Source organism: Podarcis erhardii (assembly GCF_964252035.2).
Source record: "Podarcis erhardii genome assembly, chromosome: 2".
Taxonomy (NCBI): Eukaryota; Metazoa; Chordata; class Lepidosauria; order Squamata; family Lacertidae; genus Podarcis; species Podarcis erhardii.
Window position 1 is genome coordinate 89,904,670 of NC_138498.1, and position 19,264 is coordinate 89,923,933.

General features: G+C 41.3%; 1 protein-coding gene across 5 annotated transcripts in view; it reads left to right on the top strand.

The window, feature by feature from the left end:
* TMCC1 (transmembrane and coiled-coil domain family 1) overlaps positions 1–19,264 on the top strand; it is a 114,510-nt gene that overhangs the window by 56,402 nt on the left and 38,844 nt on the right. The window contains exon 1 of one of the 5 annotated variants that reach the window (XM_081852909.1): positions 17,290–17,472. The exons of the other annotated variants lie outside the window; for them this stretch is intronic. Within the exon in view, the coding sequence (XP_081709035.1) occupies positions 17,443–17,472 (30 nt within the window). The 5' untranslated portion in view covers positions 17,290–17,442. Of the gene's footprint in view, positions 1–17,289; positions 17,473–19,264 lie in introns of those variants that run through there. 5 annotated transcript variants of the gene reach the window in all.

Here is a 19,264-nt window from a genome sequence, read left to right on the forward strand (position 1 = left end):
CTATGCCCCACAAATAATCCAGAGATGCATTTTAAATAAAAGAACACATTCTACTCATGTAAAAACACCAGGTAGGCCCCACAAATAACCCAGAGATGCATTTTAAATAAAAGAACACATTCTACTCATGTAAAAACACGCTGATTCCCGGATCATCCGTGGGCCGGATTGAGAAGGAAATTGGACCGCATCTGGACCACGGGCCTTAGGTTGCCTACCCCTGAGTTAAGCAACCTGAATCTCTTTTGCGTTTAAGCACAAAGGACTTAAATGAAGAAATACCGTGTCATAACCAGTGACAGTGTAGCAACTGGGAGTGATTTTGCTTTCTAAAAACATCCCTGTCTGATTACCTATCTAAGATTCACTTTCTTCTTGGAGGAAAGGTGAGATATAAATATAATAAATAAATCAGTTGGTGAAAAACACGGGAATTATGGATTTGATCATGGGATGAAGCTCTTTTTCAAAAAATGCTTGATTGCATTTTATTCTACACATCATGAAACTGATGTATAGTAGGCTGTTAATAACTGAAGTTCTGTGTCTGACTGTAGCTGCCCAGAAATGCTATGGTCTAAGTTCACTTTATGAAAATTGTCATAGAGGAAATTTAAAAAGTGACAGATACTCAGGGTCCTCATTTAGACCATTAGTGGAAACAAACCGTATCCAAAACATATACAATGGTACCTCAGGTTACATACGCTTCAGGTTACATATGCTTTAGGTTACAGACTCCGCTAACCCAGAAATAGTGCTTCAGGTTAAGAACTTTGCTGCAGGATAAGAACAGAAATCGTGCTCCGGCGGCGTGGCAGCAGCAGGAGGCCCCATAAGCTAAAGTGGTGCTTCAGGTTAAGAACAGTTTCAGATTAAGAACGGACCTCCGGAACGAATTAAGTACTTAACCCGAGGTACCACTGTAGTTAGTTTCTGCTAATGGTCTAAATGAAGACATTGAATATCTGCTGCTCAGATAATGTTCCTTGCAACTTTTTGTGATCAAATTTTCTTTCTGTCCTTGGCCATCTCCCCACAAAACAATGGAAATGTTCCAGCACAGTGATCTTATTGCACAAAATGATTCACTATTTTAAAAATTATGTGTGTTACTCAGATGCTTACCTATATGTTTCTTGAGTGGTCCTTTGAGTTTGAGTTCCGTAATTTTTTTTTGCCAGGAATCTTGATAACATACACCTCATGTGTGCTGCTACATGTGCAAAGGTGCAAAAGTGTTGAATGATGTAAGATTTGCTATCTACTCTATTCATAAACATCTACCATTTACTGATATTTGTAGTAAGTGTGGTATCCAGACAGATGATATCCACAGAGTCTTGCACTTGTGGATCAACAAATCTTTTAAGATCTCTTGTTCTTTTATGTGCAATCAGCAAACTCTTTTCACCCAGAATATCCACGACTAACTGCCAGTGCTTTCAAATAATATTACAAATATTGTTGATCACACAATCTTAGATCAGGCTGCATGGAGATTAGGTTGCTATTGCAGGTTGCTATTGCAACCCAGATTGCTAAATATGTATCCTTACTCTTACTGAAGGCCCATTTTTGTTATATCTGTGACTCACTGTGGATACCTTCTGGTAGATGGAAATGGAATGGCCAGACACCAGGCTTTTTCTTCACAACCTCTTCTTCTGAAATTACATGGATGGTACTTTTGTTAGGTGTTTGGAAAGATTGCAGTTTAGAATGTAATTACATATGATATCCATGCTGTATGTGGCTTGCTTGGCATAATTTGCAGTGTGCACAATTTTAGGTTACTATATTTTATTTTTCTGGATTGCTTTTTGCAAATTGTCTTACTTTCCAAGCAAAGCCTATTTCTTCTGATACTCAGCACAGATACCTTGTATTATGCAGCCAGTTAATTATTTGAAACTATGACTGGTTTTAGTTTTAGAATGTTTCCTTTTAAGCAACTTAATGTGTAAAAGAATAGACTTAATGTGTAACCAGAATAGATACTGTGTTCTAATTTGCACTCCATAATTTAGTAGCAGTAGCTCCCACCACCCTTCAAGCATATCTGAAGACTTAACTATGTACAAGCACTTTTGCAATCCGTATTAACCACCATGGTACAAAAGGAATTATATTCAAAAGGAATGAATTTCTGGTACTTTGAAACAAAATATAGCCTTTAAAAACTGTTTCCCCCCAAAATTCAAAACTCCTTGAAACATAATAACATAAAAATCAACAATAAATTTTTCTAAGTGTTCTAAATAGCTAGTCACAAATAGCTATGAACAAAAGTCCTCTAGATAAGGTGCGGGCCAAAATCCTTGCTTTCGGATGGCACATAAATTGAGTAGGACAGGTATGAAAAGGTGGAAAGCCTTTTCAGCTTGAGAGTTATATTTCTTCAAGTGCAATAGCTGTGAAAAAGGCAAATTCCATGTTAGGGGTAATTAGGAAAGGGATTGCAAATAAAACACTGAATATAATAATGCCTTTAAACAAATAATATGGTTGCTACTACACTAGGAATGCTGTATACAGTTCTTGTTGCTGCACCTAAAGAGGATATTGTAGAGCTGGAAGAGAAGGCAACCAAAATGAGCAAAAAGCTGGAGAAACTCCCCTGTAAGGTAGGGTTGCCATATTTCAAAAAGTAAAAACCAGGACACCCCAAAAATTGTTGACCGGAATTTTTCTATTGGCTTGCCTAAGATCCCGGGCAAAGCACCACATTTCGGAAATCCCCCCCCCCCCCAATGTCAATTCTGCCTTTGAAATCTTGGTGAAGTCTGGGAAAATCCAGATGTATGGCAGCCCTGTTGTAGGGAAAGTTTACAACATCTGATGCTTTTTAGTTGCTCCCCAGGAGATATCATGGAGTTCAGCCCCCCTCCCCCCAAAAAGTGAAGACTTAAACTGGGAAATACATTTGAACAGAATGAACCTTGTTGCATCTTAAAGGCTTAAGATTTATTATGATGTAACTTTGCATGGACTATAGTCCACTTCGTCGGATGCCACTGGACTCTTAGTTTTACTGCAACAGACAAACACAACCACCGCTTGGAAATTATTTGAGCATCAGGTCTTCTTTACCCTGAAAATCCAAGAGGATTGATGGATTCTAATGCATATCTTCGTTTCATAATACCATTTAATCGAATGAGAAAATGTGGTATTATGCAGAGTTAACCATAGTTCTGCTAAAAATACACTCTAAACATTCTCATGCACAGGGATCGCACATAGTGTGCCAGTAATGCATCTTTATTGAGACTTGATTACACTTTTGTGGCTGAGTATTAGATATAAATAATTGCTTATGACATCTCTAAGAAGTGGTGTAGCCTCAAGCTATCTCTTAAGGCCCTTCCAAATGGAAGAGAGGAACAAATTATATCACAAGAAAACAAAATATGCACAGACAGAAATCATGCATTAAACATAGGGTGCTGCAATCACAGCTGCTTTCATAGCCTCTTCAAATTACTGTTTTCCTTGTGTGCTGTAGTGGTAGACTAACATCACAATACAGGTTCAATAGTACAACTTCTGCAAGTAGCTTTAGTGAGAGCTTATAGTGATGGGCATAGATGAGCAAATGTGCCTACCAATACTGAGAGCCTAAGGGCCATTTCATAGAACAGTAGCATTTGTCCAAACTACACCAGCCTTTTCTACATCAGATGTGTAGATTATGAATGGTAGGTACACATTCCAGTACATTTCATTTATCATGTTTATTTCCAAGCGAGTGCATGGCCCCTCACCCTTTTATCCCCACAACAACTGTTAGGTAGATTAGGCTGAGAGAGAATGTCTGGCTTCTTCTGTTTGTCCTGCTGTATCAGAGGTGGTGCTTCCTGCAGCAGACATAACTGTTGTATAAAGTGTGAGGGGGCTTCAACAGACTTAAGATAATTCCATGGCTGTGCGCAGAGGGGCACTAGTAGTGTTGGAAGGGCAAATGGCAAAAGTGTCATTGCAAACTAGAACAGCCCTCCAAAAATAGGAATTGGTTTTGGACATGGGCCTTCAGAGGACCACATAGCGGATAAACTGTCCACTACATAAGGCATTCCTCCACAATAAATAGATGTGGGGCTCAAGTTGTATCCTTTGTGGTGTTTTTTAGCTCTGATTAACACAGCACCACATTCCCTCATAATGTGGGAAGACCAGTATTTTTATATGAAATAGAATGAATGCACAGACACCAACTTGGTTGGCTTTATAAGAGGATTCAACAATTCCAGGGAGGAGAAGGTTATCAATAGCTACTAGCCACGATGCCTGTTTTACCTCTATTGTTGGAGGAAGTGTGCCTCTCATGTGCTAAGAATCACAAATGGGGAGAGTGCTGGTGCTCTCGGTTTCTGCTTTGAGACTTACCACAGGCATCTGTCTGGACTCTGTGAGAACAGGACGTTGGGCTTTTGGGCTCCTACATTCTTAACAACAATTACTCCTCTAAGTATTTTTGAAATGATGACATAGCGAGAAAGAGAGATGAAGCTTTGTTTTAAACTAACTCTGGGAAGTGCTGTGTTAACCCAGTGTAGCAATTCATAGCCAACAAGTATGTAAACTTTTCAAAAAGTTCATAAAATGATGTAAGCTTGCTGGAGGGAGAGGTGGCTGTTATTCCCTGGGTATTGCTGTGATGTCATTAATGACAAGTGCCAATGTAACATGCCCGCACAGCATTGCAGAAGCAAAGGATATGTAGCTTGGAGAAAGTCACTTCTTCCTAGGAACAAAACCCCAGGGCTGGGAAAATACAAGATCCCTGCAATTCAATTATAAGCTGGAAGAAATGTTGTTTATATATAATGGGTAGTAATTATGTTGGAAATTTAGTACAGTGGTACCTCGGGTTACATACACTTCAGGTTACATATGCTTCAGGTTACAGACTCCGCTAACACAGAAATAGTGCTTCAGGTTAAGAACTTTGCTTCAGGATGAGAACAGAAAAAGTGCTCTGGTGGCGCGGCAGCAGCAGGAGGCCCCATTAGCTAAAGTGGTGCTTCAGGTTAAGAACAGTTTCAGGTTAAGTACGGACCTCCGGAACGAATTAAGTATTTAACCTGAGGTACCACTGTAAATTGTCACTACTGTAAATCTAATTGTCACTACTAAAAGGCAGATCCATTGGCCTCAGTTGAATATTTTTCCCATTAATCTTTGTGTAAAACCTTGGTTGAGTGACGTGATATGAATGTCCAGTACTGTATGTGTCAACTACATTATTAGTTGCATTGGTGTGTAGAACAGGGTTGTTGAGCACTGTGGAAACCAAATACCCACTTTGCTTTGACTGGAAGGCTTGGTAAAGAATGTCTTTCTGCAGTTGAAAATTCAGTTACAAGCTGCACCTGAGATAATCTGTATGCAAAGACTTCAGATTGGCTTTCTTTGTACTTGCCTTTGAGAACTCATGTAAAGTAAGATACAGTGGTACCTCGGGTTACTGATGCTTCAAATTATGTGTTTTTGGGTTGCGCAGCGCACCGAACCTGGAAATACCGGAATGGGTTACTTCCAGGTTTCGGCGCAGAAGCACTAAATTGCAACCCGCATAGACGTGACGCTGCGGGTTGAGAACATGCCTCTTGCACGGATCACGTTTGCAACCCGAGGTTCCACTGTACTGATTATTTCTTCTGTTATAACATTGGAGATTTAAAACACTATTTTAAAAAAATCAGAAGTTGAATAGATTGTAATTTGATACTGGCTTTTTAAAAAACAAGAAATTGCCTTATAATCAACATAAAGTATATACTAATGCACAAACATCTTTTGTTGCTTTCATTAGTTGTTCATCCTTCAAGTGGGTTAGTGTCTTTTGGTATATGTCTGAGGTAAATTTTACAACAGAAATCGGAAATATATATTATTGTAAAGGCATAGCTTCAAATAAGTGCTTTCTCCCTTTGCCCTCACAATTTAAATTGACTTTCTTGTTGCACCAGTCTTTGCACCCACTACAAGTACTAATGTGTGCTCCTACACACAAGCTGCTGTTTGAGCAGAACCAATGAAAGTAACCTCCAAGCCTTTTCTATAGAGAAAGCCTCAACAGGATTACAGCTCCCTCTAGTAGAGTGACCACATGAACTATAAATGAGAGCTCCCCATCTGCTTGGAAGCTGGAATCCAGTAGGCATATACATTTATATCTCACTTTTCCTTCAAGGTAGCATATATAGTTTCCCCCAATCTTATCCTCAAATCAACCCTGTGGAGCAGGTTAGACTGTGAGAGAAAATTGTGCAAGGTCACCCAGTGAACTTAATGGTGGAGTGAGATTTTCAACCTGAATCTCCCTCATTCTAGTCCAGCTCTCTGACAACTGTACCACATTTGCCTACTTGGTACCCTTATGACTTCACCCCCAAAGGTGCACTGCTTCATTGTCTCCCAAGACAGATGGATGTCAAACAGCTAGAAGCTGACTCAAACCTCTAAGAAGCTCATCCTGCTCCATGTTAGCTTTGGGGTGCTTTGAGAACAGAACAAGATAGTTCTTAATGTGATTGCAGCACAGGTGTGCCCTTTGCACACATGAAGTATCAAGCTGTACTTTATCATCATTCACTCGTATTCACTGCAACTCTGCCAATATCACATATCACTCCTTTCCAATCTGCTGTCTAATTGCCTGAAACAACTTGTGTATGTTCAAACTGCTGTTCTCCTTTTATGCATAATCCACCTCTTGGGAGATGCCATTCTGCTTCTTTCAAAGCCTCCATGGACCTAGGTTGCTACTGTTTAGGCTGCTGGCTTGAGTTCTTAAACATGTTTTATGCCTAATTACACTTAAGAGCTCTCTCCCTTGCTTTTCCTTTTCAGTAAGTGATAGGTTTACTCTTGTATATCCTAAGGAGACAAGTTGATTTATATTTTGGTGGCTTGTAAAGAGCCCCTGCTTTCATTTGTTAAGTTGAATTGGCCAGTGAAGCTCTGTCTTTGAAGGATGGGTCTTTCAGAAGCAGTTGATTTCTTAACTTCTAATGACGTTTCTTTTGGTGGAATATTAATACTGTAAAAGATAAGTAAACTCAAAAAGACTTTTCTTCTATAAATCACAGTCAAAATTTAGAGGGCCATATATGTAACTTGGCAAGTGTGAGATTGTGACTCTGCTCTTCAGAATCTCATATTCAGCACATAATTTGGCATCCTAAGAGTTTTTCCAAAATGTATCTAGACTTTGATTGTGGAGAAAATATTGGAGGTCTGCTAATGTTATATCTTGACAAGTAAGAAGTTAGAGGGAAAGGAAGACAAGGCGTGACTTTCACTAACCAATAAATCAAGTCTTCCATATCCTGTTCAGCTGTTTCTCTCCACTCCCTGCCTTAGTTTCAGTTCATCTTCCGCCCCACTTAAAACCACCTTCCCATTAATCCCATCATCCTTGATCTATTTATATTAAAAACAATTCAACCAAAGGAACAAAACAAAAACAGTTGCTTAAAAGAGTTCAGAATTAAAGGTTCTTAAGCTGAGAATTTGAAATGGATAGCACACAGCCCCTGGTACATATATTTTCGTTTTTCTTTCTGTCTTTTTCAACAAAAGCAACGGCTAAGGCTTTTATGATTTTCAGAGTGGTGATATATGTAACAGTGAGAGAGTGACAAGAGAGTCAAACCCTTCAGGACTAGGGATGTCTGGCAACCTTGCTCTAGGGACTGATCACTGTAGCTATATGTTCTTCTTGAACAATTCAGCTACTTCTGTAGTGCAGAGCAAGGATGTGCTTTGAAACATTGGCTGGGAATTTTAATACAGCAATGTAGATACAAGCATAATTATGCCAAGAAGAAGACTGGAGGAACAGAAGGAGGCTGCATTTAAAAGCGATGCAGACCAACCCTTCAAAAAGAGAGGTGAGTTGGAACTGTCTTATTTAAAAATGCCAGGTGTTTTCCCTTCCCCTTCAGTTTTGTTTTATGCCTTACTTAAGAGCTAGCGCTATTTGCTGTGCCATCTTTGCCTGTTTCTTACCACTTCTTCCTTTACCCTCTGTCAAGTCACAACTATCTAAAGACTAAATGATAATAATACTAATCCAAATCCCCTGGAATTCCAAACTAGAAACCATATTATTTATAGATGTTCTCCACAAACCCTACATGGACATACCCTCCTACGCTTTGCTGATGAGACAGCAAACATGAGCAAACATATTTAAACATCAGGACTATACGTGGGTGGGTGAATGGGGCAGCTCAACCATCTGGTGTGATGTGGGCAACACAGTCTAGATCAGGCTTCCTCAAACTCAGCCCTCCAGATGTTTTTGAGACTACAATTCCCATCATCCCTGACCACTGGTCCTGCTAGCTAGGGATCATGGGAGTTGTAGGCCAAAAACATCTGGAGGGCTGAGTTTGAGGAAGCCTGGTCTAGATTCAAATGGGCCACAAGCTGAAAATGAAAACTAAAAGTGCAGGCAAGCAGTTGGCTCCAGATGGCACACAAGCCTGCATGTAGCACTAAGTCATGGTTTAGTGTTACAAGGATAAGATCTTGCCTGTGAGTCCTGGAAAACTTGTTCCCTGCCTTGTAGGCCTTTTCCACCTCGCCTGGGGGCATGGGGCCCTAACTGACTCCAGCTACAAATATGTAGCTGAGGCTGCTGAATTGACTCTTGGGCTGGGGTGTTGTTTGGGGGATTTTGGCTGTGGGGGGTGTTGGTGTTGTTTGGTTTTGTATTTTTAATGTTTTATTTATGGTTTATGACAATTTTTGTTATGTTATCATTACATATTTTTCCATGTTGTAATCTGCCTTGAGCATGTTTGAACTGTGGAAAGGTGGGAAATAAATAGAATTATGTATGTATGTATGTATGTATGTATGTATGTATGTATGTTTAAGACATAATGGCCCTCTCTGCCTCCAGCACAGCCACAAAACGGAGATTGGAAGTTTAGATTAACCACAATGTAGTATGTGGTCCAAACTCTAAATTGTTGTTAGTTTTAAACTGATTAGTGGAAACAAATCAGCTTTGTAAATTATGGTTGATTAGTTTTCCACTTACCACTTAGTCTTAACTGCAGTTTGGGTTCAGGTGACGCAGCAAGCTGTGTGGTTCATCTGAAGTGGAAGCAAAAGCTTCCAAACTCAACTGCAGCCACACTGGAAGGGGAGAGCGTAAGATGTGAGTCCTATCTGCTCTGGATTAAACCCAAGGTTTTCTGTATGCAAAGCATGTGCCCTGTCACTAAGTTTACAACCCCACCTGTAATCCTATATAAACGGCTGGGTGAGGACTGCAGGGCCTGCTCCCTTCCAGGGCCTTTTCCAACTGGCCCAGGGGACGTGGCCCAGGCCACGATGGCTGGGACAAGTTCCACAGGGGGGGAAGCACTGGGACATCCAATCTCGGTGATCATGGGCAGGAGGCGGAGTTACGCTAATACCAGACCATGTCATTACTGAGGAGGCAGGTTTAGTTGTTGTTTGAAGACTATCCCTGCCTCCGGGTCTGGCCTTGACCGGATGGATACTGGAATCAACAGGGGAAACCCACATGACCTGAAGGTGTTGCTGTGTAATGCCAGGTCAATGATGAATAAAACCACTGCCATCCACGACCTGATTGTGGATGGAGGATTTGACCTGGCATGTATGACAGAGACCTGGTTGGAGGAAGCAGATGGGCCTGTCCTTGCCGCTGCTTGCCCACCAAGTTTCTCTTACACACAGCAACCCAGGCCATGTGTTTGCAGTGATTTTTAGGACGTCACTATCTTGCACCAGGCGTCCTACTGGGAAGATCCAGTTTTCTGAGTGCATGTTCTGGAAGTTGGGCAATAGGGGCAGTACAGGATTCCTTTTGGTGTACCGACCTCCCCACTGCACCAACGATTCCCTGTCTGAGCTGCTTCAGGTCGTGGCGGATGTTTTCCTGGAGACACCTAGTTTGGTTGTCCTGGGGGATTTTAACATCCATGCCGACACGACCTTACAAGGGGCTGCTCGGGACTTCATGGAAAGCATGGCCTCCATGGGGCTGTCCCTGAATAAGTTTGGCCCAACTCATAGTCATGGACATGCCTTAGACCTGGTGTTCAGCTCTAGTGACGTGGGTGATCTGATACTAAGTAAAACTGAAACAAAAGAAGTGCCATGGTCAGATCACTTCCTGGTGCAACTGGACTTCTCTGCGACCCATCCCCTCTGCAGGGAGGTGGGACCAATTCGGATGGTCCGCCCCCGCCACTTAATGGATCCAAATGGTTTCCAGAGAGTGGTAGGGGATGCTTTATCCCATGTTGATGGCCTTTCAGCTGATTCCCTGGTGGCCCGCTGGAATGCGGAGTTAACCAGGGCTATCGACTGTCTGGCTCCGAAGTGCCCTCTCCAGTTGCATGGAACCCAGACAGCCCCGTGGTTTTCTTCGGAGCTGAGGCGATGAAACAATTGCTGAGACGGCTAGAGCGTTGGTGGCAGAAAACTCACTCTTCCATTCTTGGGCAAGGTGATTGAGCACGTGGTTGCTGAACAACTCCAGGCACACCTGGAGGATGCGGACCATTTGGATCCCTTCCAATCGGGATTCAGGCCTCATCATGGGACTGAAACTGCCTTGGTCGCGCTGGTTGATGATCACCGGCGAGCTAGGGAGAAAGGTGAGAGTTGTTTCCTAGTTCTGCTGGATCTCTCAGCGGCCTTTGATACAATCGACCATAACATCCTTCTGGACCGTCTTGAGGGGCTGGGAGCTGGGGGCACTGTTATACAGTGGTTTCCCTCCTTCCTCCTGAGCCGTGTTCAGAAAGTGGTGGTGGGGGATGAGTGTTCAGACCCCTGGGCCCTCACTTGTGGGGTGCCTCAGGGTTCCGTCCTCTCCCCCATGCTTTTTAACATCTGTATGAAGCCGCTGGGAGAGATCATCAGGGGGTTTGGACTGGGTGTCCATCAATATGCAGATGATACCCAGCTCTACCGCTCTTTCAAATCAGAACCAGTGAACCAGTGAAGGCGGTGAAGGTCCTGTGTGAGTGCCTGGAGGCGGTTGGAGGATGGATGGCGGCTAATGGATTGAAGTTGAATCCTGACAAGACAGAAGTACTGTTTTGGGGGGACAGGAGGCGGACTGGTGTGGAGGACTCCCTGGTCCTGAATAGGGTAACTGTGCCCCTGAAGGACCAGGTGCGCAGCCTGGGAGTCATTTTGGACTCACAGCTGTCCATGGAGGCGCAGGTCAATTCTGTATCCAGGGCAGCTGTCTACCAGCTCCATCTGGTACACAGGCTGAGACCCTATTTGCCTGCAGACTGTCTCGCCAGAGTGGTACATGCTCTGGTTATCTCCCGCTTGGACTACTGCAATGCGCTCTACGTGGGGCTACCTTTGAAGGTGACTCAGAAATTACAACTAATCCAGAATGCGGCAGCTAGACTGGTGACTGGGGGCGGCCGCCAAGACCACATAACACCGGTCTTGAAAGACCTACATTGGCTCCCAGTATGTTTCCGAGCACAATTCAAACTGCTGGTGTTGACCTTTAAAGCCCTAAACGGCCTCGGCCCAGTATACCTGAAGGAGCGTCTCCACCCCCATCCTTCTGCCCGGACGCTGAGGTCCAGCGCTAAGGGCCTTCCGGTGGTTCCCTACTGCGAGAAGCAAAGTTACAGGGAACCAGGCAGAGGGCCTTCTCGGTAGTGGCGCCCGCCCTGTGGAACGCCCTCCCATCAGATGTCAAAGCGATAAATAACTACCTGACATTCAGAAGACATCTTAAGGCAGCCCTGTTCAGGGAAGTTTTTAATGTGTGGTATTTTAGTGTATTTTTGGTTTCTATGGAAGCCGCCCAGATGAGCGGGGTACAAATAATATATTATTATTATTATTATTATTATTATTATTATTATTATTATTATTATTATTAAAATAAATAATATCAAGAATACAACTCTAGTAGGAAACCTCCTTGTGTTTCTACTCTGGGCTTCAGCAGTAGCTATCATAGGCAAATGAGGACTATTGGAGAGGGGGGTTTTCCTTGGGAAAGGAGTTTTAAATTTGTTATTGTCTCAGCAAAATTTGGGCAGTTGAAGAACTGGGCAGCCAGTTCATTTGCATTTGAGAATAAAAGTCCAGTTAATAAATGCTAAATTGCAAAGTGAGCTCATTCCAGAGCTCAGGCACTCAAGCAGAGTCTCCAATATGCTAGCCCAAATTACAGTTTTGGAATGGCTCCTATGCCTTTTTAACAGAGATCCAATATGCAGAATGTAGCAGGAAAGCTCAGCTGCAGACTGCAGTCCCAAGCCTCACCCACTAAGGATTGCATCACTTTTCTCTGTGGGACAATTTCTCTTCCAGTATTTTTGTATGTGAGGCAATTGTTAAAGATACAGGAGCTTTGCCTGAAAAGTTGGCAACATTAGTCATATACCTCATAAATGGAATGTGGAAGTGGGTCTGCTGTAGACGCATGAATATATATTTTAATAAAGCTGTCACTAGAAACTACAAATTCTAATAACTTTAAAAAAATGTGTCAAATGTGGCCTTTCTAATGTGTATTGTTTCCACCTCTCTCTTACTGTTCCATACCCTGCTGTTTGTTTCAGTTCATCTTTCCCTTGGGGGTTGTGCTGCACTTGGGAATAAAGTTAGCTTAACATTTGGCCAGAAAGCTCTAGCTGCAAATGAATATCTTGGCAAATGTGTTTCAAATGACATCTTGTTTTCCAAATTCTGCCTTACGTGAACTATTCATCTTTATTGATATATATTTCATAAGTTTCTGCTTAATTAATATTTGAATAATCATGTAAGTTCTACTCCAGTCATCACTTACTGTCAATGCAAGATTTCTTACTAGTTCTGTTAAATAAATGCCTGCTTAATTTATATGAGAGGCTGTGGACAGCACAGGTGAATGGGGATGTTTAGTCCCTCCCCTCTAACTGCTATACACTGTTGGTGGAAGCAAGAAAATAGTGTATGTGCCAGCAGAAAAAAAACTATTGTCCATAAGTAAGCATCTGTTAACATACATTGTTCCCAACTCACGTTCTAGAACAGCCGAAAAGAGGTTCCCTATAGAATATGTTTTTTATCGAAGAGCAGTAATGATGACTTTACAAATGGCTCAAAATTCACCACAAATTATATAGTATGTGATCTGGTGCAAAAACTTTTACTGTAGCTCTGTGCAGCTCTGCTGCAAGCTGTTCCATCCCTCCAGTCTAACAGCCCTAATTAACCAGATGGAATTTTTTAACTAATAGTATAGTAACTTGAGGAGGCTTGTATCTGATACCTTAGTTTGGAGACAAGGCTTTTTGAGAAAGGGTTCCTGCTTCCTCAGTACCTTTTGGTAGTGAAAATGATGTGATAGTCAGATACAGAGTATTAGTTAAAGTTGTGATAGGATCTTCATAAGCAATCAGCTTTAATAGACTCAAAATAAAATCATTGTGAAGAGGGGTGCAGTGATTAATTTTGAAGGGAATAGGTGTCTGGGTTCATGCTTGGTGTGAACTCTGTCAATCTGTCCTGGAAGGCATCCAGTGTAGGGTAGCTTATTGGTTGAAATATACTTTTCTTTATTATTTCATATCTACTTCCTTAACATGGAGGCAAAGCCAGAAGTAGAAGGCTATATTGTGTTAAAGTGTATTTTGTATTTTGTCACACTGCTGCAAAAACAGAGCCTCCAGTAATGATTTGGTTAATACAGATGGCTAGAATTTGTCTACCTGTTCATACCAAATTTAAATTGTGTGTTCTGGCAAACTACCGTAGTTGTCCTAAATAAAACTAGTGCGTAATATGTATCTAACCTGTTGCAGGATTAATTCCAATAAATTGTTTTTAAAATGTGTGGCCAATATTTAGCTAGTCATTTGAACTAATTTTAAAGGTTTTCCCCTGTCAAACTCAATCTGTGATGAAGAGCCTGAATAGCTCAATTGGTTAGAGTGTGATGCTGATAATGCCCAAGTTTGCTGGTTCGATCCCTGTATTGCAGGGGTGCCCAAACCTTTTTCAAAGAGGGCCAGATTTGATGAAGTGAAGACGCTTGAGGGCCAGGCTGACTAAAGCTGTTGAGCTTTTTTTTAGGATTGAAGTTGCCGAGCTTTTTAAAGAATTTTATCCCTGGACATATACTGCCACACAGGGGCCAGATTAGGCCCCCAAAATGGACTTTGAACATGCCTGCTGTATAGGATGACTGCATATTCCTGCATTGCAGGGGGTTGGACTAGATGATCCTCAGAGTCTTTTCTACAATTCTATGTTATTTGTTTCTATGTTTGCATTGTCATAAGTGCATTGGATTTATTACAGTTGGCTGAACATTTTTAGATTTGATTGATTTTAATGGAAGACTCGTATGTGCTTCAACTCTGTGATCAAGGAACTGGAAGTTTTACTTTGGTTGGATCATGTGTTCCTGGGTTGTATTTGATCTGTAATAGACAAAGTATTTTTTGGCTACAAAACAAGAATAAGCTTGATAGTATAGAACTTGTACACCTTGCTTATTGCATGTTGAAAAGATTATTTTTATTAAGCCACACCTATTTTAAAGGCTTCTTGCATGATTAATAATAATCTTAATTTCTTTTGGGAGCCTTAGAGCCTTTCAGTAAGGCCTCTTATGCAAATTCTGAAATGATGTGTGCCTTTTATTCCCATTAGTATTGTTACTGGCTATTGAGCCATATATGTGCACATTACATTAACAAAAGGGACAATAAATTACACTGAGATTTAACAATTATGCAAAGGAATAATTACATAGGTGGAGGCAGTGAATAGTGGGGGTTGAATGCAACTAAGTTGTTGCACTAGGAGAAGCCAGCACAATGAACCCTCTAACAGGAGTCCTCCTGCCCCTCCTGAAAACTGTTTGGGAGGGTTGGGAGAAACCTCAGAACAGCACACAGTGTGAGGAGGGGAGAGATTGTTCCATCTGGCAAGCAGAAATACATGCAGTGCCTGAATGAGCTCCTTAGTGCAGCATTGAATCCCACCCTTAGACTAGAGCTCCATCTGCTGATGTAGAATTAGTTCTGCTTTAGACAACTGAAGGAACCCTTCTTTAACTTGAGAAGGCTGTTTTAAGGTGTTTTCCTGATTTGTTTGAGTGTGGATGTTTCTAACATCGTTTCAGTATTTAGAGTTCATAATTTAGCAGCTGAACTGAATGAGTGCTTGCATGATATGTGTTACTATACTTGAATTCAAAACATCTCTTCTAAATTCAGTGGTCTTTTTAAAAAGTCATGCTTTTTAGTTACAGGTAGGTAGCCATGTTGGTCTGCCATAGTCGAAACAAAATTAAAAAAATTCTTCCAGTAGCACCTTAGAGACCAACTAAGTTTGTTACTGGTATGAGCTTTTGTGTGCATGCACACTTCTTCAGATACACTGAAACAGAAGTTACCAGACTCTTATATATAGTGAGAGGGTGGGGAGGGGTATTACTCAGAAGGGGGGTGGGAATGGGTGATTGACTGATAGTTGTGGTAAACCTGTTGATGGCTGTTTTTTTGAACAGTGATAAGGGAGTCCTGATTTCTGGGCTCCAGATGAATCCTTTGTCATTCTGTGAAATAATGATGAAATTGAATGACCAGTGGAGTTGAAAACAAAGGTATGTGTGAAAAACATTAGAAATTAGAAATCTTCAAAAGAGAACACTACGAATATAGAGAACAGTACCAAGAATCTGGCTGGCACTAATTTTATATTCTGGATTGTTGGTATTTATTTTCCTGTGCCTGTTCTGTTGCAACATATTAAATTTTGTAAACTGTGTTAAATGCTTTTTTAAAAAGTGGGGGGAAAGTAACTAAACACTTGTGCCTTTAAATTTGTTCCTGAAGACTTGGCAGTAAGCATTACTCTTATTTGGGTATGGGATGGAGAAGCAGGTTCATCAATCCTCACCATGGTTTTCTGATCTAACAAGAATAGACACTAGAAGGAGATGGAAGCTGCTCTGATCTTGAAGTAGTCGAATTTAACAAGCTTGATTCATTGTCACTAGCTTCATAGGCAAAAAAATTCCTTGCAAAAAGCTCTCATAAACTGAGGTCCTGTGAATTATTATAGTTAATGTGAGTGTGCAGCTTGCTGGTAGATACACCACAAAATCCATTGCCATCTCAGGAGCAGCAAACCTTGGCATGTTGTGTCATCTAAACTCCAGGTAGTTTTCTCTAAAAAAAACTTTGGCTACCACTCATGGTTTGTTTGCAAGGAAGCAAAACTTTCTGGTTTGTTCCTTGTGGCCCAGGTAAGGCCAAAGCAGATACTTTTGAGCAACATGCCCCAATGTACTACTCCTTCACACTAAACCATAGTCAAATGTTAACTATGGTTTACTGCAGGGGTTACCAGCATGGTACCTGCATGTGTGTACAGAGAGGCCTTCCATTGTGCCCACAAAGCCACTTCCCCTCCACACCCCTCCCACCCATGAAATTAGGCTTGAAAGAAGCAGTCTGTTTTAGCCAATAGACCAGGTTTCAGTATGTGATTAGTTGCAGGGTGGCGGGGGTGCCTATGATAGTTTATCCAGTTTGCAGATGTGCCTATGAGCCAAAAGGGGCTATGACCCCTGGTATAACATGATGTGCTAACACAGCCAGTGTGTATTGAGGGGCAGTTAGTAGCAGCAACATGGAGGGTTGATAATAAATGCAGCGGTCAAATTATCATGAAAGATCACTCAGGCAAGTTCAAAGTCTCTCTTAAAAAGAAGATAAGGTAGCCTGCTATCATGAGGCCATCAAAGGACAAGTAAAGTAAGTTTCCCTATGGAGAGAGTTGCATAGTTTTGATGCCACTGCCCCAAATTACCACTTAACATCTTTTAGAAGATGGAGACACAGAAACCCAGAACTCCAAGTGTGGGTGTTGATGGAGGCAGGTATGTTCATATGGGATGGGGGGAGCTGTTTCCAAGTCACCACTATGAAAGCTAAAATGTAATTAGTCTGTGGTGTAGCTTTTTTGCATTCCGTCTGGGTAAAAAAGAAATGTGGTGTTGTTCTTCCTATATCTGTAAGGAAGAAATCATCCTTGCTTTCAGTTCTGTTACCAAAAAAAAAAAAAAAAAAAGGAACTCCAGCTTTGTTTTTCTCTGTCAGAGGCTGGGAATATTTTTAGTGGGCTTCGTGACACAGCTGAAGACTGTTCATGTGACACACAGAGCAGTTTGCTTGTTAGGAGTCGCCCTCTCTTTCTGGAACATCCACTCAGAGCTCTGCCAACATGCCTAGGGTGCCCCTGCTTCATATTCTATTCATACTGCATTGGCAGGACAGAATTCAGTCTAACAAGGCTAGAGCAACATTCTGCTTAACCTTACTCTCTAGGACAGCATGTTCAAGCTAGGGAGAAGCCTTCGGCTTTACTGCACGTTCTTTTGCTTGTTTCAGAGCCAGCATGGAAACCTCGACATCCTCTTCTGATACAGTATGTTTTGTTACCCTCCCTTCTTTAGTGGTGCTTTTGCTAAAGTTCTAGTGAGAGAAAGCTCAACATGCAGATAGGCATTGAATACATGCAATGAAGCATTCCTTCAAAAGATGCTCCATTCATTTCTGAAATAGCTGCTGTCTGCTATTTTTGTTCATTCTGTCGTAGACTTACAAGTCCTGGTTATCCAGGTTGATCGAGAGCATGAAATATGTCAGAAATATATAGCAGGCATAAACCATATTCATCATGTAGAAGGATCGGAAAGTGGGAGGCTTGGATGAATGACTTTAGCCATACCTTTTCTGTTGTGCATGCCTGCTTGGTCTGTTTTGGAACTGTAATGAGATGGACTTGAAATGGTTTATGGTGGTGGTTTTTGTTCCATTTGTGTCATATAAATAGTGCCAGTAATAAATGGTGTATTTGTGCACATTTTTTTGCTTGCTTTTATGATGGAAGAATAATTGGGCATCATAAAGCTGCTCTTTTCTATGAAATAAATCATAATACAAAAGGTTCTTGTCCCTTTTCATCCTCATTAGAGCTGTTTGTAGTTATGCAAAGTGATTTTCCCCCCCTTGGGGCTTTGAGGTCAGTCTTTGCTTTAGCAACAAACTGAAATTCAATCTGCATGAACATGTTAGAATTTCAGAAGGGTAAAACATAGGTTTGTCATTGAGTAGCATTTATATTTTAGTTAAAACAGAGTTTGCCTCTCTTCTGTCTATCTAGATTGTGCATTTATTGGTTGTATTAACAGGCAAATATGGAATGAGGTACTTTGATTATGAAATTGGAATGTTTGGTCCTCACTGCTCTTAATATAGTAAAAGTTGGTTTCCTAATCAGCTTACGTTAGATCTGTTAATATTCCTTAACACAGCCATTTGAATGAACTTAAGAAGTCCTCCCACTCCGTGACTCCAGAGAGAATTTATTTCCTTTGTCCTATAGTTACTCTTCCCTTGTTGTTTGAGTTTGCAGAAAGTTTTGGTTTATTTGATTATTTTTTTGTCAGCGTGGCTGAATCACTGTTTGTTTGCTCAGAGGTTATAAAAGTTCAGTGGCTTGTGGCATTGTGCAGCTTTAAAGTCAGCTACCAGTTGTATCAGGAGATGCAAAAGAATGGGGGGGGGGTAGAGGAGTAGTTTCAGATAAGAAATCCATAGGAATGAAAATAAGAGAATGACATACTGTATTTGTTCTCTGTGCTCTTGTTCCCAGAACAGAGCTGCTTTGTTGGGGCTTTAACAGTGAAAATAGAGAGCATTTAAAGTTCCTTTCATTTGCTGTGGAATGAGTGATAGGTAGTTAAAATACAATGCATAATCATTGCAAATTAAAGATGGGCAGTAAGAGATTAAATTGGGAGAAGGTAACTGTAATACAACAAACATCTCCAAAGCAGATTAGTCTGATTATTAGTGACTTGCTCAAGACCAGTGAATTTTGTGGTCCTGTGGGGTTTTAGCCCATGTCTCCCTTGTCAAATCCCAACACTCTTATTTATTCATAAGACCACACTGATTCACTGACATTTGCTTTCTAGCATGATCATAAAGTGATGCCAGTCACCACCTCTCAGTCAAAAGGATTCTTATGGGGATTGATAGAGATGGCGGGGGGTGGGGGTGGGAATCAAGTATACCACTTTGAGCTTCTTGGAGGAAAAAGTGGGATATAAATGCAGTAAATAATAAATAAAACTTGGCAGACAGGAATACATTTGATTCTCAGTGGCTCCCACTAAGTTCTTTGGAATAAAGTGAGCAGGTTACAGTTGGTA